Source organism: Mobula birostris, chromosome 4 (assembly GCF_030028105.1).
Source record: "Mobula birostris isolate sMobBir1 chromosome 4, sMobBir1.hap1, whole genome shotgun sequence".
Taxonomy (NCBI): Eukaryota; Metazoa; Chordata; class Chondrichthyes; order Myliobatiformes; family Myliobatidae; genus Mobula; species Mobula birostris.
Window position 1 is genome coordinate 146080014 of NC_092373.1, and position 27799 is coordinate 146107812.

The 27799-nt window shown below is 43.6% G+C and overlaps 1 protein-coding gene across 5 annotated transcripts; it reads left to right on the plus strand.

Annotated features, from left to right (window-relative positions):
• Positions 1 to 602: 602 nt before the first annotated feature.
• Positions 603 to 27799, plus strand: LOC140196656 (uncharacterized). 5 transcript variants are annotated; one of them, XM_072256218.1, is made up of 8 exons: positions 603 to 786; positions 3544 to 3632; positions 4807 to 5065; positions 5148 to 5207; positions 7648 to 7785; positions 15304 to 15450; positions 21988 to 22048; positions 26042 to 27798. In XM_072256218.1, exons 3-8 carry the CDS (start codon positions 4901 to 4903, stop codon positions 26152 to 26154), a joined length of 684 nt encoding a protein of 227 aa, XP_072112319.1. In that variant the 5' UTR covers positions 603 to 786; positions 3544 to 3632; positions 4807 to 4900; the 3' UTR covers positions 26155 to 27798. The 5 variants fall into 5 exon arrangements, with proteins under 5 accessions (XP_072112319.1, XP_072112318.1, XP_072112322.1 ...); XM_072256217.1 differs by lacking the exon at positions 3544 to 3632; XM_072256220.1 differs by lacking the exons at positions 603 to 786; positions 3544 to 3632 and adding an exon at positions 923 to 1034.

Here is a 27799-nt window from a genome sequence, read left to right on the forward strand (position 1 = left end):
GGAACTAACAGACCTTCATCAAGGCTGGAAAAGAAAGGGGCAGAAGCCAAAATAAAATGATAATTTCTAGCATCTGTAGAACCTCCTGTGTCTATATTTGCTGAATCTTGGACGTGACGACAATCCGGAGTATTGTTTTGTCCTGGACACCTACAAGGAAAACACTAAATATTTGTCTAAACTTTTACTTATAAAACCTGGACAAATCGTCATATACAAAATGTGTGTGTGTGTTGAGGGATTTTCTAATTGAGAACCCTCCCGGTAATCAGCATTGGGGCAAATCGGTGTAGGGCAACTGTGGCGGTAACAGGAAAGGAAACAAGCAAAGCCTCAATTAACACACACAAAAGTTACTGGTGAACGCAGCAGGCCAGGCAGCATCTCTAGGAAGAGGTGCAGTCGACGTTTCAGGCCGAGACCCTTCGTCAGGACAGCTCAATTGAAAGCCTCAATTAGTAACAGATTGTGATAAACTGGGAGTAAAATCAGAGAGTTAAAAAGCAGCAGCAGCAACAGGTTTGTCGGTTCCTTCTTGTGGCCGTGTTGGTGAGCGGGTTGGACAGGGTTAATGAGGTGTTCCTGCTGAGCTCTTGGACCTGGAGTTACAGGAAGAGGCTGATACAGGAGACCGTGCATTGGGAAGTGCAGAGAGACAGAGAAAGAAAGTGGATCTGGAAGAAAAAAATGAGGCATTCTATGTTCTACAGCTTCTCCAAAAGGAACATGTGAAAACTATATAACTGGTTGAAGTTTAGGAGGAAGTAAACATTGTTTAAATGCCAGGTAAGTGAAGCACCTGTGCCCTCCGAATTTCCTGGAGGCGGCCCGCCCGTTGTTGCGGCGGGCGAGTCTGGACGTGAGGCAATTTCGTTCCAGCTGGGGCAGGGCGCGATGTTCAGTCACCCTAAGGAATATCAGGTGGGGATGCCTCGTTAAAGGCATTGGGTGAATAACATTTTAAAATAAACTTAAGGCTTCCATTAGGAACCGGGGCGATGGCTTCTTATTGCAGCTTTACAATCGGTCCAAACGTAAGTGTTACGAAACCTGCCCATCTTGATTTTTTTTAGTATTTATTGAGCGATGTTAGGAAACGTCTATCATGTCTTCTGTACGAAAGCAGGCGATTAGGTTTACTGGAGGTTTGCAGTTGTTAAGACTTCCTTCCATTTCCCAACATCCATTGGGAACCAGATGTAAGTAATTAACATCGACTTAAATTTCGATTGGCCAAAATACCTTGATGATTTTAATCGGAACAAACAAGTTACGAGCAAGAATAAAATGTCCTTTCAAACCTACTCCATATAGCATCATGGCTGATCTGACAAAAACCCTAAATCCAGATGCAGTAACTTTGTCAAGTATCCACTGTCTCTGCTTTAAAACAATCACTTTGCTTCCATTGTCCTTTGAGGAAGACAGTTCCAAAGGTTTACAGCCCTCTGATAATTTTTTTTCCCTTTATCTATCTCAAATTGAAAACCTGTGTAAGATTCTCTCCCACCTCTTGTCAAATCCTCTCAGGATGATGTATCTTTCAATCACGTCCCCTCCTCCCCCCCCCCCCCCCCACTGTTCTGGAGATCAGTAGATGCAAGGACAGCCTTTCAAATCTACCCTCACAGGACAACATGCACATTAGAGTTGTAAACCTTCATGAAACTGCTTCCAATGCATTACTATTCTTCCTTAACTAAGGAGACCAATGCTGAACAGTGTATTCCACTGTACAACACTGTCCCTTAATGGTTTAACTATAACTCCTCTACTTTGACACTCAGTTCCTGAGAAATACAGGTCATCCCTGGGGAATGAACAGATTCTGTTTTTACAGATGTTGGGATGAATTTGTCCATAATCTGGAAAATACACAAAAAACTATTCCATACAGTAGATGGTATTGTGATGAATGGTATCAAAAATACCCAAGAAAGAACTATTTCAAAAAGTGGGAGGGGGGGGGGAGAGGAAAGTAGTTTCGGCTGGCTGTAGTATTGAAAATCAATATGCTTGTTAGACTTTTGAACTTAATAATGTGGGTGCTGGGTCTTGCATAGGGTGTCCATAACTTGGGATGGCCTGTAAATGATAATAATCAAACTAGTTTTGTTTTTGCTTCATGGAGACACTGTTTTCTGTTTGCTTGCTGAATCCATGTACTATCCATTTGCAAATCACACAATAGAAAGCGCAAATTCTTATAGAAACATAGAAAAGCTACAACACAATACAGGCCCTTCAGCCCACAAAGTTGTGCCGAATATGTCCCTACCTTAGAAATTACTAGGCTTACCCATAGCCCTCTAATTTTCTAAGCTCCATGTACCTTTCCAAAAGTCTCTTAAAAGACCCTATCATATCCGCCTCCACCACCATTGCCAGCAGCCCATTCCACACATTCACCACTCTCTGAGTAAAAAAAATTACCCCTGACTTACCTCTGTACCTACTCCCCAGCACCTTAAACCTCTGTCCTCTTGTGGCAACTATTTCAGCCCTGGGAAAAAACCTCTGACTATCCACATGATCAATGCCTCTCATCACTTTATACACCTCTATCAGGTCACCTCTCATCCTCCGTCGCCCCAAAGAGAAAAGGCCAAGTTCACTCAACCTATTCTCATAAGGCATGCTCTCCAGTCCAGGCAACATCCTTGTAAATCTACTCTGCACCCTTTCTATGGTTTCCACATCCTTCCTGTAGTGAGGCGACTAGAACTGAGCACAGTACTCCAAGTGGGGTCTGACCAGAGTCCTATATATTCTTCTGCATCTGAGAGGGCTGAATCTCTCACCATTCAGATAATACACTTATACATTATTTGAATTTTCTTGCTAAAATGGAATACTTCATATTTTCTCACATTACACACTGTTTGCTAGATATTTGCTCAATCAGTTAACCTACCTATATCCTTTGTAGTTTCTTCGTGTCCTCCTAACTTACTTATCTGCCTGTCTTTGCATCCTCAGCAAATTTATCAATAACACTTTCAGTGCCTTCATCAAAGGCATTCATAGACATTGTTAAAAATGTAAGCACCATCCCCTGTGACATCTTTCCATTCAGAAAAAGGCCCATTTATGTCTTTGTTTCTGGTTTTCCAAGATATTACATTTTGGACTTTGGGGAATAAAAACACACACACAGGATACAATATTTAGATTCTTTTCTGTTTTGTAACTATATAAGGGGATATTTAGCCTTTCTTGTAACTGATAGGGCAGGAGTCTGCTCATCACTCAATGTTTGTGAAGTGTTTCGGATGTCTCAGCATCACAATAAATGTACTGTATAATGCAATTGCTTTTTAAATCTTCTGTAACATTGATCTGTACAGTATGTTTCAGGTTATAAACATTTGGAACTGCCATTACCAAAAAAAAGGCAGGCATTGCTATTGCACAGTGCATTTGGTTGCAAATCATAATATAGCAAAGAACTACACAATCATCTTCACACAAGAAGATTTATCAATACAACTTTCCAGAGAAGACGATGTTTAATGTCCCATCTAATTCCTAACAATGCTGCAGGTGCTCAATTCTAACATGAAGCTTCAGTCCACAAGCTGGGGAGCTTTTGAAAACAAGCAAGCGAGCCAAGGAGGAAAGGATGCAAAATGGTCAGAGCACAAGTACAAACTGGTCAGCTGTTAAAAGGCTGTTTAATGCTTCTTTCAGCAGTCTTTAATTACCTCTAATGATCAGCTATGGCTTTGGCAGGACAATGAGAGGAAAAGACATGTGCCGTAATCTTGAAAGTTCAAATAAAAATCTTAATTAATGATATTGCCTGTCATATTGGATTTTGGACAAAAGTTAAATTTTACGCTGTGTGAGGATGTATCTTCCAAATTGTTCTCTTTCAAGTGATTGTCCAATTGTTTGGTAATTCATGAGTCAAGAGCAGTTTGCACCACCAGTTCGCTCACACCCGCAGGACGTAAATGCTCTCTGTTCCTTGACTGAAAATCCCATTGGAAATTAAGGCTTTTGAAATGCATTGTTTCCAGCTAATTTATGTCCTCAGGTATGAAAATAGCAAAATGCTTAATCTCTACTTTTAAACACATGAGTTTAATTTAAGATAGTAAAATTCCTGTAGTATTCTATCATTCTATGGCCACCAGATTTAAGTTAGGTACTGACAAATCGTTTCAGAGATCATTGCTCATAGCCAAGCGAAGCTTAGCCAACTCAGAAAAGGTAAGAGCAAGGTAAGAGCAACACACACAAAATGCTGAAGGGCCCCAGCAAGTCTTGTGTTCAGGGTAGCTTTGATTTTGAGAGTAAATAAAAAGAATATGTTTTCTGTGTCAGAATGGTTGATAATCAAAGGGTATAAATTTGAATTGATTTGCAAAGAAACCCAAGGTGAAGAAAGGAAATATTTTGTTTGCATAATGAGTGGTTGGGTGTGGAATTCATATCAGATGTCAGAAGCGGAATCAGTGATGGCCTTCAAAAGAGAATTGCAAACTCGTTTGGAGAAGCGGTTGCAAGGACCTGGAGAACAGCCAGGAGACGGGGTAAATTAGATTGTTGTTTAAGAGTCAACATAGACTGGATGGAATGAAAAGTTATTCTTCTTTGCTCTGAAGTCCACATCTGATATTTAGTTTTGTAGAAATGTGATTGAGGATAGTTTACTGTAGGTCACTTCGGACTTGCATTTCACTGTATGATGCTTCCATGTTAAATTGTAGTGGATTATAATTATATTCCTTGTGACAGAAGAATTTAACATACAAGCAGATGTGAAGGATCTATAACCTTTTTTTTCCCTTTTCCTCCTAGTGAGTTGAAGAGAACTTTGCTTTCAACCTCCGGATATTATTGACTTTTAATAAGGTTTTTTATGAAGGTTCTTCCACCTTTATGAGCTGCACCAATGTCACGTTATAGATACTTCATATTTAACCAGTGTGGTATGATTCCACTGGGAATTCTGCAGATAGCTTGTTCTACTGTCTGTGTAGTGTGTGGCTTCATAGATGGATCAATGAGGAAGGATTCGATACTCCGCCAGACCAGAATACCCATCTGGACAGGCATGGTAAACCTAAATGATTTAAATCTCTTTAATGTGCCTTTATATTTATTCCTTAAACTAATGGTATATTTGCTTGCTTTTTCAGGTGATGGCACTTCCAGGAGTTTTGGCATTATTTTCCGCTCAGAAAAAAAATCCCATTCTTGTAAGTCACTTGCATCTAGTGCTACCTTTGTATCTGGAAAAATAATCTAACTGGTTTATTAACTGAAATGTGTCTAACAAGTAGCAGTTATTTTGGCTAAGGGGGTCAGGTGACTTGATCATTTGTTCTTTGTGCATAGCCAGTTAAGAGTTTTGTCTTTCTCCTGATCTAAAACTTCTAAACCCCATGAACTGAGCATATTTAGGAGGGATCAGCTGATATTTTTCCAAATATGGTAACAGGTTTGTCAAGTACTTGGTTTGTCTTGAGTTAGGTTCAAAGTAGACTATAATACTGTTTTGCAAAGTTCAGTTTTGGAACCTTAAACAAAAGCTTAGGCAATACTTAGAATGACAGTGTCATGCAGTTATTTTGTGGTTGCCTTCAGAGAAGTAAGATAATGTCTTGCTGTGGATTAAGTCATATTACGCATCTTTACTGAAGCTCCAGGGTCAGTCTTGAATATATAATACTCTCCAGAATATTTTCCCATGTTCTGAAGCATGGAAGGTTTACGTAACAGCATTAAGAAAAATTATGTGTGAGTATTGACCAGAAGAGCCTGTCCTGTCGCTTTGTGCATTGTACAAATCTTGTATATGGTGCATCAGTGACATTGTCAAGATCTTCCAAGACTGGTAAAAGAAATGTGGAAAAATTCAAGACTGAAGAAGCTTGCTTGCCATCTATATCAACGACCTGAATGATATTGTAGTAAACTGGATTAGCACATTTGCAGATGACACCAAGTTTGGGGGTGTAGTGGACAGCGAGGAAGGCTACTAAAACTTGTAGTGGGATCTGGACTAGCTGGAAAAATGGGCTGAAAATGGCAGATTGACTTTAATGCAGAGAAGTGTGATATGTTCCACTTTGGGAGGGCAAACCAGAATAGGACTTACATGGTGATTAGTAGCACACTGCGGAGGATCTGGGAATACAGATCCATAATCTTTGAAAGTGGCATCACAGGTAGATAGGTTGTAAAGAGAGCTTTTGGCACATTGGCCTTCAGAAATCAAAGTACTGCAACAAGGAGTTGGGATATTATGTTGAAGTTGTATAAGATATTGGTGAGACATAATTTGGAGTATTGTCTGCAGTTCTGGTCATCTACCTATTTCATTAAGATTGAAAGAGTGCAGAGCAAGTTTAAAAGGACATTGCCAGAACTTGAGCTGAGTTATAGGGAAATTTTGAGTAGGTTAGGACTTCATTCCCTAACGTATAGGAAAATGAGGGTAGATATGATAGAGGTACATAAAATTATGAGGGGTATAGGTAGGGTAAATACAAACAGCCTTTTCCCACTGAGGTTGGATGAGACTAAAACTAGAGGCCACAGGTTAAGGTGAAAAGTAAAATGTTTAAGGGGTACATGAGGGGGAACAACTTCTGTCAGAAGGTTGTGAGAGTATGGAACGAGCTGCCAGCAGGCGTGGGTTCAATTTCAATATTTAAGAGAAATTTTAATAGGTACTTGGATAGGAGTGGTATGGAGAATTGTGGTATGGGATTAGGTGGAATAAAAGTTTGGCATTGACTAGGTGGACTGAACGGCATGTTTCTGTGACCTCTAATATGGGTGTAACAGTTTTCAATTGCTTTCCCATGCACCTTCAAGTGTCATTACATGTGTGTTAAATATTCTGCACACTTCCATACTGAGTAGGAGCCTGAAGTAATTCTACTTTTACAACTCCTCCCTTGGAGGGTCAGACACCCTGAGCCAATAGGCTGGTCCTGGACTTATTTCCTGGCATTTACATATTACTATTTAATGATTTATGGTTTTATATTGCTTTATTTATATTCTTGGTTGGTGCAACTGTAACGAAAACCAATTTCCCTCGGGATCAATAAAGTATGACTATGACTATGAATCACAAACAATGTGATAAATTCAGAATGTAAGTGACATTCTCATATGCTGTGAATCAATCCCTGTCTCATTATATTTCCATGACCCCCCCCCCCCACTAAAGCAAAAATAGCAGGAAAGGCCAAGTGAATAAGTTTCACAAAGATTGGTTTTAATATCAGTACAGTAGGTCACGGTTAGCACAACGTTATTACAGATCAGGGCGTTAACGTTCGGCGTTCAATCCCAGTGTTTTCTGTAAGGACTCTCCCCATGGGAAGTGTGTGTTTCCTCAGGGTGCTCCAGTTTCCTCCCACAGTCCAAAGACGTAGCGGTTAGTAGGTTACTTGGTCATAGTAAATTGTCCTGTAATTAGGCTAGGTTAAATCAAGGCTGGCAGGAGTTGCTGGGCAGCACAGCTCAAACAACCTGGACGGGCCTATTCTGTGCTGTATCTCCAAATAACAAATAAAAAATCAAATTCCAGCTCTGTATTAAAACTGCCAATAATGTAATGCTATTTAACGGTGTTCGAACTTGTTATTATCATTATCGGGTCATTATACATTCTACGTTTAGGTACATGCTGTGGTTGGATCAGCTATACTTTCTTGGATAACCACAACTATTTTAATAATATATGTGGCATTGACATTGAGTTATGGTGAAGATGATGATGAAGCATTCCAGCATAAACCCAGCGATGTCATACACGTGGTAAGCATTTTTGAAATGAAGATTTTTTTTGTTTGCAAAGTGTTTTTTCTTCTGCCGATCACAAGCTTCGATACTTTATGATGTATTAAATGGCTGTGTGCCATTATTTTCCTATGCAAAACACTGTTTTGTTAGGTAGGGAATTTCTATATTGCACAACAATGCAAAACTTATAATCGGTCTAGCTGTGGAGTTGCATAAAAGAATGATATGCAAAAACTGGAGGAGAAAACTTCCTGAAGTTTAAAAAAAAGATTAAAAATTTAGAAGTTTACCCATTTTATATTTTTCATTATTTTCTTATAAAGTTGACAACCCCTTCTTTTTAAACCCCAGGGGAGTCCATTTAGAAACAGGACGAATGCGCAATCTTCATGCGGACTGCACATTTTAATGCATGTAGTCTTTTGTTTTCTGTTTAAATGAAACACTGTTGATGATTTTGGCCACTTTCTTAGATTTTTTTGAATGAGATTGAAGAGAACTAATTGCCTATCTTAGTGCTTTATTTGGAAGAAACATACTGCTGTTGTTCAATTGGTTCACTTGCAGACGGAGAGGGGTGTGATATAGAAATGGAAGAATGAAATTCACAGAAAAATGGACATTTTGTTGAATCATGGATAATTATTTAAAATAAGATTGCTAAGGAAGAAGCAATACTATTTTTTGAAAAAAAAGATTAGTGCATTAAAGGTCTAGATCTAAATGACTTCTCTTTTGGGGCATAGTGTAGGGACTTGCCACACATGAAATCATCAATCTCATCTATCAGTTTGCCAGCTTGCATGCTAATCTGGGGAATGTAGGGTAAAGAGGAAGGGAAATGTAAATTTATGTATTTAGTTCAGTTTTTTAATTAATAAGCATTCTGAAATGATTACTCCCACTCAGGTTTTCATGAGCAAACATATGAGCAATGTGTCCTTCCCAGGTGGTTAACCAAGGTAAAATTAATGACTTTGCTATAAATTAGGTGGAAGTCTTGAGGCTTTAAAAGCTTAATAAATCTCAATGGATGGAAGGTATTCCAGAATCCTGAAAGAAATCAGACAGAAAATTTGCAATGTGCAACTTCTTAAGGAGGGAGCCAGTTAAATTGGTAACTCCAAGAAGTACCACCAAATTAGAAGCAGATTAATATGACTCTAGATATTGTGTGTCACAGTGCACACTTACAATGTCTCTTGGGTCTTGCTTCAGTTTTGTCCAAGCAATTAAGTTAATTGTTGGGGGTAACTTTGATGATTTTCTGTACATTAATAGCATAGTAAACTGTGTTCACCATGATATCACTGGCGATCTTCCTATGTAATAAACTACTTGGGTTTTAGGGATGATAAAATAACTCTAATGAATCTGGAGAGACTCCATGATATGCTGTATGTAGTTTTTAGAGGTTACTTAGTAAGTTTTACCTTAAGGGTTTTGGGGACCATAACATGAACACAAGAAATAGAAGGTAAGTAGCTTTTCAATTTGTTTGATAAGGTCATAAGCGACCTTCTTCATCTCTGATTTTTCAGAATCAGATTTATTATCACTGTTTTAACTGTCATGAAATTTGTGGCAGCAGTACAGTGCAGATACATAAAATTATATTAAAAGGAATAGTAGAACTGTGTTCATAAAATCATTGACCCTTCAGAAAGCCGATGACAGAGGGAAAGGAGCTTTTCCTGAATCATTGAGTGTGGATCTTCCGGCTCTTGTACCTCCTCCCTGACAGTAGTAACAAGAATGTTCCAAATGGGGAGGGTCTTTTATAATAAATGTCACCTTCTTGAGGCATCAGCTTTTGAAGAACATCGCAATGGTGGGGAGGGTGGTGCCTGTGATTGAGCTCACTGAGTCTTTAACCCTCTACAGCTCCTTGCAATATCATGCACTTGAGTCTTCATACCAGGACGTGATGTCAAAGTGCTGTCCACAATACATCTAAAAAAATTCTTAGAGTTTTTGATGACATAACAAATCTCCTCAAGCTCCTAAAACAAAAGCAGAGCACTGTTTTGCCGCCTTTGTGAATGCATCAAAATGTTGGGCCAAGGACAGATCCTAGGAACTTGAAGCTGCTCACCTTTTCCATTGTTGATCCCTCAGTGAGGACTGGTACATTACGTGTGCTCTTGACTTCCCTTCCTGGAGTCTGGAATCAATTCCTTGGTCCTGCTGACATTGTTGCAACACCACTCAACAAGCCGATCTATCTCACTTCTTTATGCTGCCTCATTGTGATCTGAGATTATACCAACAACAGTGATGTCATCTGCGAATTATAAATAGTATTCAAGCTGTGCTTAGCCACACGGTCGTGAGTGTAGAGAGGGAAGAGCAGTGGGTTAATTGAGCATCCTTGAGGTGCACCAGTGTTGATTGTCAGCATGCTGGATATGATATCTCTGATGTGTATTGACTGTGGTTTTCTGATGGGGATCCAGTTACAGAGGGAGGTATGGAGGCCTTGTTTTGGAGCCTGGTAACTAACACTGAGGGGATGGTTATTTTTTTTCCTCATATCCTATGTTTTCACCAGAATCCAAAAAATCTCTTTGTCTCAATCTTGTGCATATTCAACAACTGAGAATTAATGGGCCTCTGTGTAACAGAATTCCCAAGTTCTGTACCTTGCTGGTGAAGAAATTCGTCCTTACCTCTGTCTAAAACATCTAACTGCTTCTCCTGAGGCCATAACTCAGGATCAGCAGTTAGATTCTGAATGTTCCATCCAGGGGAAATGACATTTCAGAATCCAGCCTCCCAAATCTCTTCGGTATCTATTGCTTGTCTGAGATAATCTCTCAAATTTCTCAATCCCAGAGACTATAAACCTAGCCTACTCAGTCTTTGCTCATCAGACAGTGTCCACCTCGGTCTTCAGTGCAGTGCAGTAAAACTGACAATGCAGCAGACATGGGACAGTAGTGCAAGTTGACAGATTTTCTGGACTAAACATAGAAACATAGAAAACCTACAGCACAATACAGGCCTTTCAGCCCACAAAGCTGTGCTGAACATGACCTTACCTTGGAAATTACCTAGGGTTACCCATAGCATTAAAAAAAAACAAACTTACCTCTGACATCTCCTCTGTACCTACTTCCAAGCACCTTAAAACTGTGCCCTCTCATGCTAGCCATTCCAGCCCTGGGAAAAAGCCTCTGACTACCCACACGAACAATGCTTCTCATCATCTTATACATCTCTATCGGGTCACCTCTCAACACCTGTCGCTCCAGGGAAAAAAGGCCGAGTTCACTCAACCTATTCTCATAAGGCCAGCTCTCCAATCCAGGCAACATCCTTGTAAATCTGTTCTGCACCCTTTCTATGGCTTCCACATCCCTCCTATAGTGAGGCGACCAGAACTGAGCACAGTACACCAAGTGGGGTCTGACCAGGGTCCTATGTAGCTGCAATATTACCTCTCGGCTCCTAAACTCAATCCCACGACTGATGAAGGCTAATGCATCATATGCCTTCTTAACCACAGAGTCAACCTGCGCAGCAACTTTGAGTGTCCTATGGATTCGGACCCCAACGTCCCTCTGATCCTTCACACTGTCCAAAGTCTTATCATTAATACTATATTTTGCCATCATATTTGACCTACCAAAATGAACCACTTCACACTTATCTGGGTTGAACTCCATTTGCCACTTCTCAGCCCAGTTTTGCATCCTATCAATGTCCCACTGTAACATCTGACAGCCCTCCACACGATCCACAACATCCCCAACCTCTGTGTCATCAGCAAATTTACTAACCCATCCCTCCACTTCCTCATCCAGATCATTTATAAAAATCACAAAGAGTAGGGGTCCCAGAACAGATCCCTGAGGCACACCACTGGTGACTGAGCTCTATGCAGAATATGACTCATCTACAACCACTCTTTGCCCTCAGTGGGCAAGCCAGTTCTGGATCCACAAAGCAATGTTCCCTTGGATCCCATGCCTCCTTACTTTCTCAATAAGCCTTGCATGGAGTACCTTGTCAAATGCCTTGCTGAAAGCCATATACACTACATTTACTGCTCTACCTTCATCAATGTGTTTAGTCACATCCTCAAAAAAATTCAATCAGGCTCGTAAGGCACGACCTGCCTTTCACAAAGCAATGCTGACTATTCCTAATCATATTATGCCTCTCCAAATGTTCATAAATCCTGCCTCTCAGGATCTTTTCCATCAACTTACCAACCACTAAAGTAAGACCCACTAGTCTATAATTTCCTGGGCTATCTCTACTCCCTTTCTTGAATAATGGAACAACATCCACCAACCCTCCAATCCTCCGGAACCTCTCCCATCCCCATTGATGATGCAAAGATCATCGCCAAAGGCCTAGCAATCACAGTAGCCTGGGGTTCATCTCGTCCGGTCCCGGTGACTTATCCAACTTGATGCTTTCCAAAGGCTCCAGCACATCCTCTTTCTTAATATCTACATGCTCAAGCTTTTCAGTCCTCTGTAAGTCATCAGTACAATCGCCAAGGTCCTTTTCCGTAGACAACACTGAAGCAAAGTACTGAATAAGTACCTCTGCTATCTCATCCGGTTCCATACACACTTTTCCACTATTACACTTGATTGGTCCTATTCTGTCACATCTTATCCTCTTGCTCTTCACATACTTGTAGAATGCCTTGGGGGTTTTCCTTAATCCTGCCCGCCAAGGCCTTCTCATGACCCCTTCTGGCTCTCCTAATTTCTTTCTTAAGCTCCTTCCTGCTAGCCTTATAATCTTCTAGATCTCTATCATTACCTAGTTTTTTGAACCTTTCGTAAGCTCTTATTTTCTTATTGACTAGATTTACAACAGCCTTTGTACACCACAGTTCCTGTACCCCACCATCCTTTCCCTGTCTCATTGGAACGTACCTATGCAGAACTACACGCAAATATTCCTGAACTTTTGTCACATTTCTTCTGTACTTTTCCCTGAGAACATCTGTTCCCAATTTATGCTTCCAAGTTCCTGCCCGAGAGCCTCATATTTCCCCTTACTCCAAATAAACACTTTCCTAACTTGTCTGTTCCTATCCCTCTGCAATGCTGTGGTAAAGGAGATAGAATTGTGATCACTATCTCCAAAATGCTCTCCCACTGAGAGATCTGACACCTGACCAAGTTCATTTCCCAATACCAGATCAAGTACAGGTCTGAGTGCATCCCTTCTCTATCACCTGCCTGTCCTCCCTCTTGCACTGTCTCCAACCTTTTTCTATTTGTGAGCCAGCTCCTCTTCCTCTGTCTCTTCAGTTCGGTTCCCACCCCACCAGCAATCCTAGTTTAAACTCTTCCCAATAGCCTTAGCAAACCTTCCCTCCAGGATATTGGTTCCCCTGGGATTCAAGTGCAACCTGTCCCTTTTGTGCAGGTTACAACTGCCCCAAAAGAGGTCCCAATGATCCAGAAATCTGAATCCTTGCCCCCTGCTCCAATCCTTCAGCCATGCATTTATCCTCCACCTCACTCTATTCCTATATTCACTGTCATGTGGCACAGGCAGTAATCCCAAGATTACTACCTTTGTGGTCCTGCTTCTCAACTTCCTTCCTAACTCTCTGATGTTATTGGACTATTGGATGTTATTCCAACACAATTTTAATTCACTTTTTAAAAATGTTACATAGTATTATAATGTCTCCAGTGAATCGGGTAAATTCAAACGGAGTGTAGGTATTGTGGTTCTGATGAGTTTGAAAAGAGTGTGGAAAACCTTGTTTAAGAGCCAGATGTTGAAACAGCAGCAACATTCACAAAATGCTAGAGGAACTCAGCAGATCAGGTGGCATGTGGAGGGGAATGAACAATCCTTTAGGCCAAGACCCTGCACTAGTACTGAAAGGAAGGAGACCGGAATAAGCAGGTGAGAAGGAGGAGGGAGAGGATTACAACCTGCAGTGGGCAGGTGAAGGGGAAAGGGGTGGGTGAGGGAGCGAGGGATGATGTGAGAAGCTGGGAGGCGATGGAAGAGGTAAAGGGCTGAAGAAGGAGGAAACTAATAGGAGAGGACAGTAGACCATGGAGTAGAGGGAAGGAGGTGGGGAGGGGTAATGGGTGGTTTATGGGCCAGGGAGGAGATGAGAAGTGGTGAGTTGGTAACCAGAATGGAAAATAGGAAAAGAGAAGAATGGGAAGGGGGGATGAAACAGAGGGGAGTGATTACCAGAAGTTAGAGAAATCAAGGTTCATGCCGACTTGTACTTCTCCCCCTCTCCCCCGCCGCCTTACTCTGGCTTCTGTCCCCTTCCTTTCCAGTCCTGATGAAGAGTCTCAGTCTGGAATGTCGACTGTTCATTTCCCTTTATTAATGTTGCCTGACTCGCTGCGATCCTCCAGCATTTTGTGTACGTTGCTTAAGATTTCCAACATCTGCAGAATCTCTTGTGTGCTGAATCAGTGGGTTTTCTGTTTAGTTGAATAAAAGATTATCAGATTTTACAGTAAATAGACAATTTTGTTGCATATTTCTTACTTTGGTTCCATATCATTACTAGGTCAGGGAGACTAAAATTGTATGTTATTTCTCCTTATTAATTGCTTGTTATATCTGGCTGTTGATTACTAAAGGAACAGCACTTTGTATTCGCTTTGGGTAGCATACAACCCAACAGCATGAACGGTGAATTCTACAATTTCAGGTAACTTACTGGTCCTCTGTCTCTTTCTCTCGCCTTCTGATCTACCCAGGTCATCCTACGCACACCGCACTCCCCTTATACAGTTCCTTTCCCACTCCTCCACCTACTTCTCATCTCCTCCCTGGCCATTATCCACACAATTGCCCACTGCATTCCTAACCCCTCTTCCCACCCTCCTCCCCCCCCCCACACCATCCCCATCTCCCCACCCTACCTTAGTTATTTGGTTCCGTGCTCCACCGTCCTTTCCCAACAGATTCCATCACCTGCACCCGAGTTGTCTTCACCTACTTCCCAGCCTCTGTGGTTATCTTCACCCTTCCCTCCACCACCTGAATTCATCTGCGTATAGCCCCCCCTTACCTGAATCCACCTATCACTTACCAGCTTTCTCCCCACCCCTTCACCTTATTTCTTTATACCAGCCACTGCCCCTCTAATATTTCAGTCCAGATGAAGGGCCCCAATCTGAAACATCGATTGCCTCCCTACTGAGTTTCTCCACTAGTTTTGCAGCTGGTTCCATCACCTGCAGTCTTGTTGTGTCTGCTGGGTATTAATTTTCTCGTCTGTGTGTGAGTTAACTTGTTTATAGATAGTCATTGCGATTTCTTGTCATTACTCTTCCCAAGTGGGCAGAATGTCCAGTGAAGACGATAGCAATTGAGCCTGACACCTTCTCCTCTAAAGTCACGTGGAATAATTTCCAAAGGTAGTTGTCTGAACATTAAATAGGACCATGGTTGGTCACTTAGCCTGCAATTGCTTGCCAAATGGGTATAGAACATGGGTCTCCAGTCAGGGAATTTTACCAGTATCCTGTTCTTTTATCGAAATTGGAGATGAAGTGCATATTTCTTTCATTGCAGGAATATATACTCAGTAAACTTGTTCAAGGAGCCAATATGACCATACTACTGGCATCTGTGGTTGGTATTCTGATGACAACCATCATAGTGTACCTTGGTTGTAGAAGCCTCCCCATCTGTGGCTGCTTTGACAGTATAACTGGAATGGTAAGTTTGTTGCTCAGTCATAATTCTCAGAATTGTTGTTCCTCTCTGTGCCTTGTGGCCCATCAGGCGGCAACCTTGCAGTTTCTTTAGTGTTAGTTTTTCTTTACGAGGCCGAGTTAATAGCTCAACGCTCAACCCTACACGGATGGGAAGCGTGCAAGGTGCTGGCCAGATTTGAACTCAGGACCACTCACCTTGAAGCCCGTTGTGGATACCACTACACCGCCAACAAGCTAGTTCTCAAAATTAATTTTGTTGTGGTGACCCACTTTCTAGCACACACGAACCGGCGTGCGCTGGCAGAGAGGCCGACCCTAAAAAGGGCGCCAGGCCATCTTCACCAGCAGGGGGAAAATCCCGCGCGCGGAAAGGGTCTGCGATTATGCATTCCCCACAGCAGTCCCGCCCAGGGAGGGCGGGAACGGGAAGGCTTAAAAGGAGGCCGCGAAGTTTGAATAAATCTCTTTTATCGCAACTCTAACTCACCGACTCCGTGTGGTTATTCTAGCACTGTGTGTAGCACACCGCTACAATTCATGACCCCGACGGCCCAAACGATATTTGGACCAGAGATGACCGACGCCGCGTCTGTTCACACAGTTTCATTAAAACTGCCAAGCTTCTGGATGCTGAGACCCCACTTATGGTTCAAACAGGCAGAAGCACAATTCCACATTCGGCAGATAACCTCAGAGTCCACTCTCTACTACTACGTGCTGAGCTCCCTCGACCAGGAGACAACTGCACAAGTTGAGGAGTTTATACAGTCGCCCCCGGAGGACGGCCCATACACAGCATTCAAAGCCCTGCTCATAAGGACTTTCGGACTCTCACGGCGCGAACGAGCTGCCCGCTTACTGCACCTGGATGCTCTGGGAGACAGGCCGCTGTCGGCATTGATGAACGAGATGCTGGCCCTGGCTGACGGACACAAACCCTGCCTCATGTTTGAGCAGGCGTTCCTAGAGCAACTGCCCGAGGACATATGCCTGCTGCTGTCCGATGCAGATTTCGGTGACTCCCAGGAGGTGGCGGCCTGGGCAGATGTGTTGTGGAATGCCAGGAAAGAGAGAGGGGCGTCCGTCGCACAGATCACCAAGCCGCGTGCCCAACGGCAGACCAGACCAGGCCCGGCAGCAGAGCCTACAAAACCCGGCGACGGGAGTAAGGAGCCCAACAAACAATGGTGCTTCTACCACCAGCGGTGGGGCACAGAGGCCTGCCGCTGTAGACCGCCCTGCAAATTCCCGGGAAACGCCAGGGCCAGCCGCCGCTGATGGCTACGGTGGCTGGCCATCAGGACAGCCTCCTGTATGTCTGGGACAAGCAGTCGGGACACTGCTTTTTGGTCGACACTGGAGCGGAGATCAGCGTCTTACCTCCAAAGAGTTACAACACCCCAACAGAGAACCGGGACCCACCCTGAGGGCTGCAAATGGCAGCACAATACGGACCTACGGCACCCGCACGGTGCGGCTACAGTTCAGCTCCAGCCGGTTCACGTGGGACTTCACACTGGCCGCCGTGGCCTAACCACCTCTGGGGGCGGATTTTGTACAAGCCCACAGCCTGCTGGTTGACCTGCAAGGGAAGCGATTAGTCCACGCCAAGACTTTTCAAACGTTCTCCCTGTGTGAAGCAAAGTTGCCAGCCCCACACCTGGACTCCATCATGCTGTCCGACGACAAATTCACCAGGGTCCTGGCGGATTTCCCATCAGTTCTGACACCACAGTTCACAGCAGCCATGCCCAGACACGGAGTACAGCACCACATCCCGACCCAAGGACCACCCCTCCACACCCGTGCTCGAAGGCTCCCCCCGGACAAGCTCCAACTGGCGAAGGAGGAGTTCAAGAAGATGGAGGAATTGGAGATTGTACGACGGTCTGACAGCCCATGGGCCTCCCCCCTGCACATGGTGCCTAAGGCAATGGGGGGCTGGAGACCATGCGGTGACTACCGCAGACTGAACAAGGCTACAACGCCAGACCGCTACCCTGTGCCGCACATTCAAGACTTCGCAGCAAACCTACATGGTTCAAGGATCTTTTCCAAGGTAGACCTCATCCAGGGATACCATCAAATCCCAGTACATCCGGACGACAGCCCCAAAACAGCACTCATCACCCTGTTTGGCCTTTTCGAATTCCTCCAAATGCCGTTCGGTCTAGAGAATGCCGCACAGACGTTCCAGTGGCTAATGGACGCGGTGGGACACGACCTGAACTTTGCACTCATCTATTTGGACGACATCCTCATAGCCAGCAATAGTCATCAGGAGCATCTGTCCCACCTCCGCCAGCTCTACTCCCGCCTGAGCGAATTCAGCCTTACAATCAACCCAGCCAAATGCCAGTTCGGACTCGACACCATCGACTTCCTGGGCCACAGGATTACTAAAGACAGGGCAACCCCGCTGCCCGCCAAGGTAGACGCAGTCCACCACTTCCCCCGACCCAACACAATCAAAGGCCTGCAGGAATTCGTGGGTATGGTGAATTTCTACCACCGTTTCCTCCCCTCAGCAGCCCGAACCATGTGCCCCCTGTTCACTCTAATGTCGGGTAGGGGCAAGGACATTACCTGGGACGAAGAGGCCGCAGCCGCTTTCGTTAAAACCAAAGAACCCTTGGCAAATGCCGCGATGCTAGTGCACCCCAGAACGGACATTCCTACTGCCCTCACGGTGGACGCATCCAACACAGCGGTCGGTGGAGTGCTGGAACAACTCATCGAGGGCCGCTGGCAACCCCTGGCGTTCTTCAGCAAACACCTACGACCACCTGAACTCAAATACAGTGCTTTCGACCGGGAGCTATTGACACTATACCTGGCAATCCGGCATTTCAGGTACTTCTTAGAAGGTAGGCCCTTCACTGCGTTCACGGACCACAAACCGCTTACCTTTGCGTTCACTAAGGTGTCCGATCCCTGGTCGTCCCGCCAGCAGCAACGTCTGTCCTACATCTCCGAATACATGACGGACATCCAGCATGTCTCTGGAAAGGACAACATTGTGGCGGATGCACTTTTCAGACTGACCATACAGGCCCTGTCCCAGGGGGTGGACTATGCAGCGCTGGCGGAGGCACAGCAGGCAGACGATGAGAACTGCGGTCTCTGGTTTGCAGCTCCAAGACCTCCCTGTAGGCCCAGGTGAGAGGACTCTACGTGACGTAGCTACCAGCCAACCCCGCCCCGTCGTCCCGGCAGCCTGGCGGCGACGAGTTTTCGGCTCCATTCACAACTTAGCGCACCCCTCCATCAGGACAACTGTCCGGCTGGCCTCCAACAGGTTCGTGTGGCATGGACTTTGTTAGCAGGTCAGTGAATGGGCCAAAACGTGCATGCAGTGCCAAACGGCCAAGGTGCAGCGGCACACCAAGGCTCCAACGCAGCAGTTCGAACCCACCCGCCGGAGGTTTGACCACATCCATGTGGATATCGTGGGGCCCCTGCCAGTGTCACGAGGAGTGCGGTACCTCCTAACTATGATAGACCGGTTCACCAGATGGCCAGAGGCAGTCCCACTCACCGACACCTCCCCCGAATCCTGCGCCCAAGCACTGATCGCAACCTGGGTAGCCTGCTTCGGGGTACCGGCCCACATTACCTCCGACAGGGGCGCCCAGTTCACCTCCAGCCTGTGGTCAGCTATGGCCAACCTTTTAGGATCACAGCTACACCACACAACTGCCTACCACTCACAGTCGAACGGACTAGTGGAGCGTTTCCACCGTCACCTGAAGTCGGCTCTCACGGCCTGCCTGGAAGGGTCTAACTGGGTGGACGAACTTCCCTGGGTCCTGCTCGGAATCCGCATGGTGCCCAAGGAGGATCTGCACACCTTGTCGGCCGGGCTGGTGTACAGCGCACCCCTGGTCGTCCCAGGAGAGTTCATACTGGCCCCAAGGGGGCAAGAGGAGGAACCCGCAGCAGTCCTGGACAGCCTACGGGAGAGGCTCGGTACCCTGGCCCCCATACCCACTTCACAGCACGGACAGAGCCCGACCTGCGTACCCAAAGACCTGCAGAACTGTAAGTTTCTTTTTGTACGACGGGGCAGACACTGGGCACCGCTACAGCGGCCCTACGAGGGGCCGTTTAAGGTGATCAGGAACAACGGGTCCACGTTCGTGCTGGACATTGGGGGGAGAGAGGAGGTTTTCACGATGGACCAACTCAAACCAGCCCATGTGGACTTGGCGCAGCCGGTCCGGGCTCAGACACCGCGGCGCAGAGGCAGACCTCCCAAACAGAGGCCGATCCAGACTGTGGACATTGGGGGATGTATCGCCGGTTCTGGGGGGGTGGGGGTTCTGTGGCGACCCACTTTCTAGCACACACGAACCGGCGCATGCCGTCGGAGAGGCCGGCCCCAAAAAGGGCGCCAGGCTATCTTCACCAGCAGTGGGAAAATCCTGCACGCGGAAAGGGTCTGCGATTATGCATTCCCCACAGCAGTCCCACCCAGGGAGGGCGGGAACGGGAAGGCTTTAAAGCAGGCCGCGAAGTTTGAATAAATCTCATTTATCGCAACTCTAACTCACCGACTACGTGTGGTTATTTTAGCGCTGTGTGTAGCACACCGCTACAGTGTGCTTATTTAAAATGGCTTGTTGTGCTCTGAATGATAAATGCAAGAATGCATACTTCGTTCATTTCTTTCATGTTCTAACCTACAAACTGAATAATTTAAAAGTATTCTTTGGTTATTCAACAGCAAGACAACAAAATGTGTTTCAGCTTTGTAGTCCTTGAACAATGTCTTCACATACATTTCCAGCAATAATTGGTATGGGCAATGCTGACAGACTTTAATAGATAAAGTTTACTCTAGTTGGTCATAGTTCTAATCTTATGTGCCATGTCCCTTTAAAACCCTGTGGGTATTGTCATCCAACCTTATAAACACCTTCAAAATATTGATTTGATGTTATGCAGTTTCTTAGCTTCTTCAGAAAATATAAATTTTAACTTTATAGGTGTTTTCATATCAAATCAAGTTTCAAAATGAGTAATTTATCCAAATGTAGATGTATTTAAAATCTATTACTATACTCGTTTGGGCAACAATAATTAAAGCAAATTTATGAGAAAATGCTTTTTGTGTAATAAACACCTGAGAGATGGGAGAAAGCCAAAGTGCTGAAGGTCATTAAAAGTATGCATGAAGAGGACAAGCATGCTGAGTCTACGGTGGGGAGATGGGGCAACTGGATGTTCAACTAGATTTTGGACATTTTGAGAAAGCCCTGTTGTGGCACAACAGGTTCCACTGTAAAATTCCATGAATTCCTCAGCACTGAAATCTTAAAGCAAGCCTCACACCTGAATCCCATGTTCTGTCTTGGTCTTAAATAGAAACAAAACCTGCTGGAAAGATTCTGCCACATCTACTTGAACACACAATTACCTTTTCAGGTTGATGACCACTGAAAATAGAAAAGAAAAGCATTTTGGTGCAAAGGTAGTGATCAGTATGAAGTCTTGAATGCAGTGAAATAACTTGGCTATGTTCCTGAGGAAAGCAAAAGAGGGACTTCTACTGGTACTCAATGTTCGCTCTAAAGTGTGTGTGCCCACACGTCTTTTGCTACTAGAGCACAAAGGAATTTAAAGTGCACACAAAAGGTTGTCACCCTCTACCTTGATGGCATGTTAAGTATATTTCACGATTGTACACAATCACATTTCCTTTTCCAGTTTCTGATGCAGACGGTGTTGACAACGTGGAGTTTGCGATGATTTGTCTGCAGATTTTAGAACTGTCTTATGTCTACTGTCTTTATTGAAGAAATTATTAATTCACTATGATAAATTCAAAAGAAGTAACGCGCGCAAAGCGCAAAAGAACTGCTTGTTCATTTAAAGCAAAATGGCTTAATGGAGCAGTAGAAACTGCAATACTAAAAGCTCATGAGGTCAAGAACCTGCAGCAATGAGAAAAACTTATGTACAATACAGAAACTGGTATTCCCTGTGTGCATTGTTACGATGCAAAAGTTGCTGGAGAATTTGCAAGTGGGAAGAAGTGGAGTGATATTTGGAAACTTAACTTTTTAAAGTGTCATTTAGCAAGCAAATCACATATGGACAGTGTGCAAAACCTCCGGCAGGAAAATCCTTCATTACCCGTTACGGGCCTGCTACATGATTTGTGAGAGTCCACATGAACAAGAGAGAAAAAGATCAAACCCTGGGGAGATCAAAGTTCTTATTGACAGTGTAGTAATAGTGCACATATGTTGTTGTCACTGGGCAAAAAATTGCACAGTACAAGATTTATGCACACACTGGTCATTACAAATTAGAGGGAATATTGTTGGTACTGTGAGTTTTGTTTCTCCTCCTCAACTATTACTGTCAAGAGCAGCATTCTGGTGATTTATTTATTTTGACTTTGGAATCTTTGACTGTGGCGTTGATCAGATGAAGTGACTGAATATGAGCTGAGTGATTACTATCTAAATGCAACTTCTCTTTCTTTTGTAATGGGACAAATCAGACTGAATAATGGCATTTCTCATTGCAGCAGCCATTGATGACAGAAAACCATCAACCTCAGATGATTGAGTTAATCAGTATCCGGCAAAGTAAGTTTATAAATCCATTTATTGATCAAACACGAGTGTTGATACTTACAATAGGTCTTTTCACAGGTGAAATGCATTTTTCCTCATTTATGCTTTTATCTTAACTTGCATTCCTATGATGAATCCCTATCTCAACCATTCCACGTAAAGCCTGATTGCCCATCATGTCACCACCCTAGAAGTCTACCGCTCCAGCAACCACAAGTTCATTGTGGCTGCAATGTACGTGTAATCATCGTGGTAACCCAGTGAGACCTCTCCGTGCAGTTACAAAATCTGTGCGGACTGCCCAGGAGGACCATGAGAATGGGTATAGGAAGGCCCTTGTTCCCCATCCATGTAACTCCACTTTTTAAAAAAGGAGGGAGAGAGAAACCGGGGAATTATAGACCGGTTAGCCTAACGTCGGTGGTGGGGAAACTGCTGGAGTCAGTTATCAAAGATGTGATAACAGCACATTTGGAAAGCGGTGAAATCATCGGACAAAGTCAGCATGGATTTGTGAAAGGAAAATCATGTCTGAGGAACCTCATAGAATTTTTTGAGGATGTAACTAGTAGAGTGGATAGGGGAAAACCAGTGGATGTGGTATATTTGGATTTTCAAAAGGCTTCTGACAAGGTCCCACACAGGAGATTATTGTGTAAACTTAAAGCACGCGGTATTGGGGGTAAGGTATTGATGTGGATAGAGAATTGGTTGGCAGACAGGAAGCAAAGAGTGGGAATAAACGGAACCTTTTCAGAATGGCAGGCAGTGACTAGTGGGGTACCGCAAGGCTCAGTGCTGGGACCCCAGTTGTTTACAATATATATTAATGACTTGGATGAGGGAATTAAATGCAGCATCTCTAAGTTTGCGGATGACACGAAGCTGGGCGGCAGTGTTAGCTGTGAGGAGGATGCTAAGAGGATGCAGGGTGACTTGGATAGGTTAGGTGAATGGGCAAATTCATGGCAGATGCAATTTAATGTGGATAAATGTGAGGTTATCCACTTTGGTGGCAAAAACAGGAAAACAGATTATTGTCTGAATGGTGGCCGATTAGGAAAAGGGGAGGTGCAACGAGACCTGGGTGTCATTATACACCAGTCATTGAAAGTGGGCATGCAGGTACAGCAGGTGGTGAAAAAGGCGAATGGTATGCTGGCATTTATAGCAAGAGGATTTGAGTACAGGAGCAGGGAGGTACTACTGCAGTTGTACAAGGCCTTGGTGAGATCACACCTGGAGTATTGTGTGCAGTTTTGGTCCCCTAATCTGAGGAAAGACATCCTTGCCATAGAGGGAGTACAAAGAAGGTTCACCAGATTGATTCCTGGGATGGCAGGACTTTCATATGATGAAAGACTGGATGAACTGGGCTTATACTCATTGGAATTTAGAAGATTGAGGGGGGATCTTATTGAAACGTATAAAATTCTAAAGGCTAGATGCAGGAAGATTGTTCCCAATGTTGGGGAAGTCCAGAACGAGGGGTCACAGTTTGAGGATAAAGGGGAAGCCTTTTAGGACCGAGATTAGGAAAAACTTCTTCATACAGAGACTGGTGAATCTGTGGAATTCTCTGCCACAGAAAACAGTTGAGGCCAGTTCATTGGCTATATTTAAGAGGGAGTTAGATATGGCCCTTGTGGCTAAAGGGATCAGGGGGTATGGAGGGAAGACTGGTACAGGGTTCTGAGTTGGATGATCAGCCATGATCATACTGAATGGCGGTGCAGTCTCGAAGGGCTGAATGGCCTACTCCTGCACCTATTTTCTATGTTTCTATAATGCCTACCATCCCGATCTAGACCTAAGTTGCTATGCTTTCACAGTGTCCTTGTGCTCTAAAGCACAATGCCCATGATAGCCATTACAATGTTCAAAGTGGAATTAGTAAATGAGCCAGAATTCAAGGCTGGCATCTATCCCAATCCCAGTAACAATTTGTTTTTTATTCCCCCTTTTTAAATTTTTCTTAAGATCACTGATCTGTTGGTGCTGAAGCCTGTTGCACGAACTAATTTGCAGAGATAATCTTAAGTAGCAAGTTTTGATGTGGATTGTATTGGGAAAGATGATACTTTCAAAAGAAAATTGTGTGCTATTGGATGGTGCTGACTGAATCTGCTTGGGCAACTCATTCAAAAGTGAAAATAGAAGATGCACTGAATTCAAAATTTGAAAAAAAATAGAAAATGATTGGGGAACGCAGCAGATCAGGCAGCATCTATAAAAAGGGATAAAGGGCGATGTTTAGGGCCGAGACACTTCAATCAGGACTGGAAATGAAGGGAGAAGTGTCAACTCTTTATTCCTTTCCATAAATGCTGCCTGACCTGCTGCGTTCCTCCAGCATTTTGTGTGTGTTACCCTGAATTCCTAGCATCTACAGAATCTCTTTGTGTTTAGAAAATATTGGGAATACTTGGCAGATCAGCCCATATCTGTGGGAAGAGAAACAGAAACAGAACTTTCCTCAGAACTTGGTTTTAATGAAGGGCCCTTCGACCTGGATCATCAACTTCATTTCCTTTCTCACCTGATGCCTGACCTGATGCATATTTTCAGCACTTTTTTTTTTATTTTTATTTTATTCAAGAGCCATCACAGGCACACTTCTTTTGTCTGGTGAGATTCCGCAGTTAAAGTTGAATTAAGGAATTACTGTCCGGTGGAGTTTACCATGTATTTATCTAATTCCATTAAAGTGAATATTTAATAGGAAGCATCTTGTGCTACCTCTGTGTTTGTTTTCTAAACCCCGTGGCAGGATTGGATAAATGTCTTTATCTGTTATATCTTGTTCTACTTGCCCTGAAATCCAATATTGGTTGCTGGGTCTCTTGACTTAAACTTGCAGAACCATTGTTAAGCATCTCAGGTTAACAGATCGCCAGTGTAGTTCAAAATAATTGGCTCCCCCTTGCCGACTGATTTTTCAGAAAGTTTGAAATCCAGACATATGATGGGATTTTGTCCCTCCTCTGTTCAATGATTCATTTGGATATGGGCTCCTGTGCCCCACAATTAGACCAGCTCAGAGATGATCAAGAGCTAATTGGGTTCAATTCTACAATTGTGAAGGATTGAACTAATCAATCAACCTCTGCCATTCTGGAGTAGTGTTTCTGTTTCCCATAAACCTTTGCATACTTTAGTATCTAAATAGCCAGATCTATTTTTAAAATAACACTTTCTTGTTGTGGATTCCAACGTTAGATATAGTTCCTTTGTTGATCAACCCGAATCTCCTTTATCACTTTGAAGACCTGAACTGCATCACTCTGTCAGCCTTGTATATGCAAGTGCCTTGGGTGACGGTAGAGGCAGATACATTAGGGGCATTTAAGAGAGTTTTGGATAGGCACATGGATGAGAGAGAAAAATAATCGAGGGCTTTGTGGGAGGGGAGGGTTAGATTGATCTTGGAGTAGGTTAAAAGGTCGGCACAACATTGTGGCCGAAGGGCCTGGACTGTGCTGTACTTGCAACAGAAAGCAAGTTTATGCCACCTGTCTGCAGAGGATATGACAAGAAGGCAGGTGCATGGGAGTGAGTGGGGTCTGGGATCAGCCATGATGAAATGGCGTAGACTCGATGGGCTGAATGGCCTAATTCTGCTCCTGTGTCTTTATGGCCTTATGTAGAAAAATCCCTTTTTGTGCAATCTCTGCTCTCACCCTTAAGAACATTTCTTAACCGGGTACAAGGTGGCTGATCTCCTACTTTGTCATATTTTCTGCTAGAGAGAATGTAATTGATTGGGCGGATCTATGTCCAGTTACTTGTACTATGATCTTGACAGAGCAAGTTACCAGAGATCATTGGTTGGTATCAGATATCCTTTGGTTACACAATGGAATCTTTTTAGGCAATGTATTTGGCAGAGCTATCCATGCTAATTTAATTGAGAAATAAATTATTAATATGCTTCTACCTACTGTATTACAGTTGAAATAAATTCAGAATTTCAACTAACTTGATATGAATTTCTCTTAAAACAAGATGGCGGTGCTCAGCGAATCCTAAATGATCCGGTACTGTATGATGGGGATGGAGAGAAAGAGGAGGCAGAACTGATGTCAAAGTCAACAGCATCCTACATGCTACTTACTTAAAATCAACTTTAATCACTTGTGGTTGCCTTACCTGCTAGACAAATGCAGATTATTTCCTTTTATTAGACTACATTGACAAGAATTTGAATCTGAGGAAAACTTAAGAAGTTTACCAAGATTTTCCTCAGCTTGGTATAGTTTTTGTACACATCACTTTTATGGCAGTCATTGCTGAGAGTTGACATTAGCACTGAGTATATTACTCATGGCAAATGTGAGGGAAAAAAAATCAATTGAATAACCAGGTAATTTGCCATCTTTAAATCTTTTAATATAACTGTGATAGGTGATGTGATTTCCAGTGGCTACCGTGTTACTGTTTAGCTTGAGCAATGTAAAAGAATTGTTACTTCTATTTTGACCAAAGAGCAGTGCTGAAGTGTTTGCACTTTTAAAACAAATAAATTCCGATCTTAAAATGCGTATATATTTTAAGAATTTATTCCACAAAATGTTTCAAAACTTACAGTTGAGGTTATTGTGAACTCAAGAAAATATGCACATGCTGGAAATCCAAAGCAACACACAAAATGCTGGAGGAGCTCAGCAGGCCAGGCAGCCTCTATGGAAATGAATAAACAGTAGACATTTCTAGTTGAGACCCTTCTTCAGCACTGAAAAGTAAGGGGAAGACAGAATAAAAAGGTGGGGAGAGAGGATAGATAGAAAATGATAGGTAAAGCCCGGCAGGTAGGAAAGACAAAGGGCTGGAGAGGAAAGAATCTGATAGGAAAGTGAACCATAGGAAAAAGGGAAGGAGGGGACCAAGGGGTCCATTTCTAAATCCACTCTTTCCCCCTCTATTGCACCATTTCTCCAAAATATGCACAGGTAACACTATCCTTTTTACATCTTAGGGCACCAGAAGTTGAGAATAGATATTTTTAACTTTGTAATGCTCTGAAATGTAATGGGTAATTTTGCCAGTAATCATAAATTTGCAGTATCTTTAGACTAGATCAGGTGTCATGTGTGAAGCCAAGCAGAGCTGCAGAACGGATGATGCTAATGAGAGATAACGAAAGACAATGGAGAAACATTCAAAATGCTGATAAGAGAGAGATTAACGAGAAAGAGACCGTTTGCTTTGAACCTGAACTGTTTGAAGTTTGATGGACAGGTGATACCCCATCAGGGGGATAAAAATAACGGGTTTGCTAAGGCACGACACACACACACCACGAGACCCTGGAAAGAGCAGTGTGCCCCACAAGTTGGTGGGAGTTTGGAGGACCGGTTCGTGGGAATTGGTCAGAGGCTCACAGGGTGTAAAGGTATGATTGGTGGTAACCTGGTGTGTGTCCACCCTGCCTGGGTGCCGGGTTCACTACGGAAGAACGATCGCATCTGGAATGGAGGGGTCACAGTTGGTGACCACAGCTGGATCAGAAGGCATCAAAAGGTTTGCCTGAAACCAAATGCATCTCTCACTCTCTCTCCAACAGTACAACAACAGCGATTACTTCGAACTGCACTAGACTGAACTGAACTCTACTTCACCTTCAGACCTATCATTTTACCCCTAGACTGCGATAGAGCTTGGTTGATTCCTATTACCCTATTTCTATGTATATGTGTATACTATCTTGGTAACCTGTTACATTTATATCCTTACGATTAGTGTACCGTATTACTTATTTCTTTA

Bases quoted from the DNA above. Each gene is read 5' to 3' on its own strand.
- LOC140196656 (XM_072256218.1), top strand. From the start codon at position 4,901: ATGTCACGTTATAGATACTTCATATTTAACCAGTGTGGTATGATTCCA. The intron at 7,786-15,303 runs GTAAGCATTTTT...CTTTCATTGCAG, and splicing joins CCAGCGATGTCATACACGTG to GAATATATACTCAGTAAACT. The intron at 22,049-26,041 runs GTAAGTTTATAA...TCTTAAAACAAG, and splicing joins GTTAATCAGTATCCGGCAAA to ATGGCGGTGCTCAGCGAATC.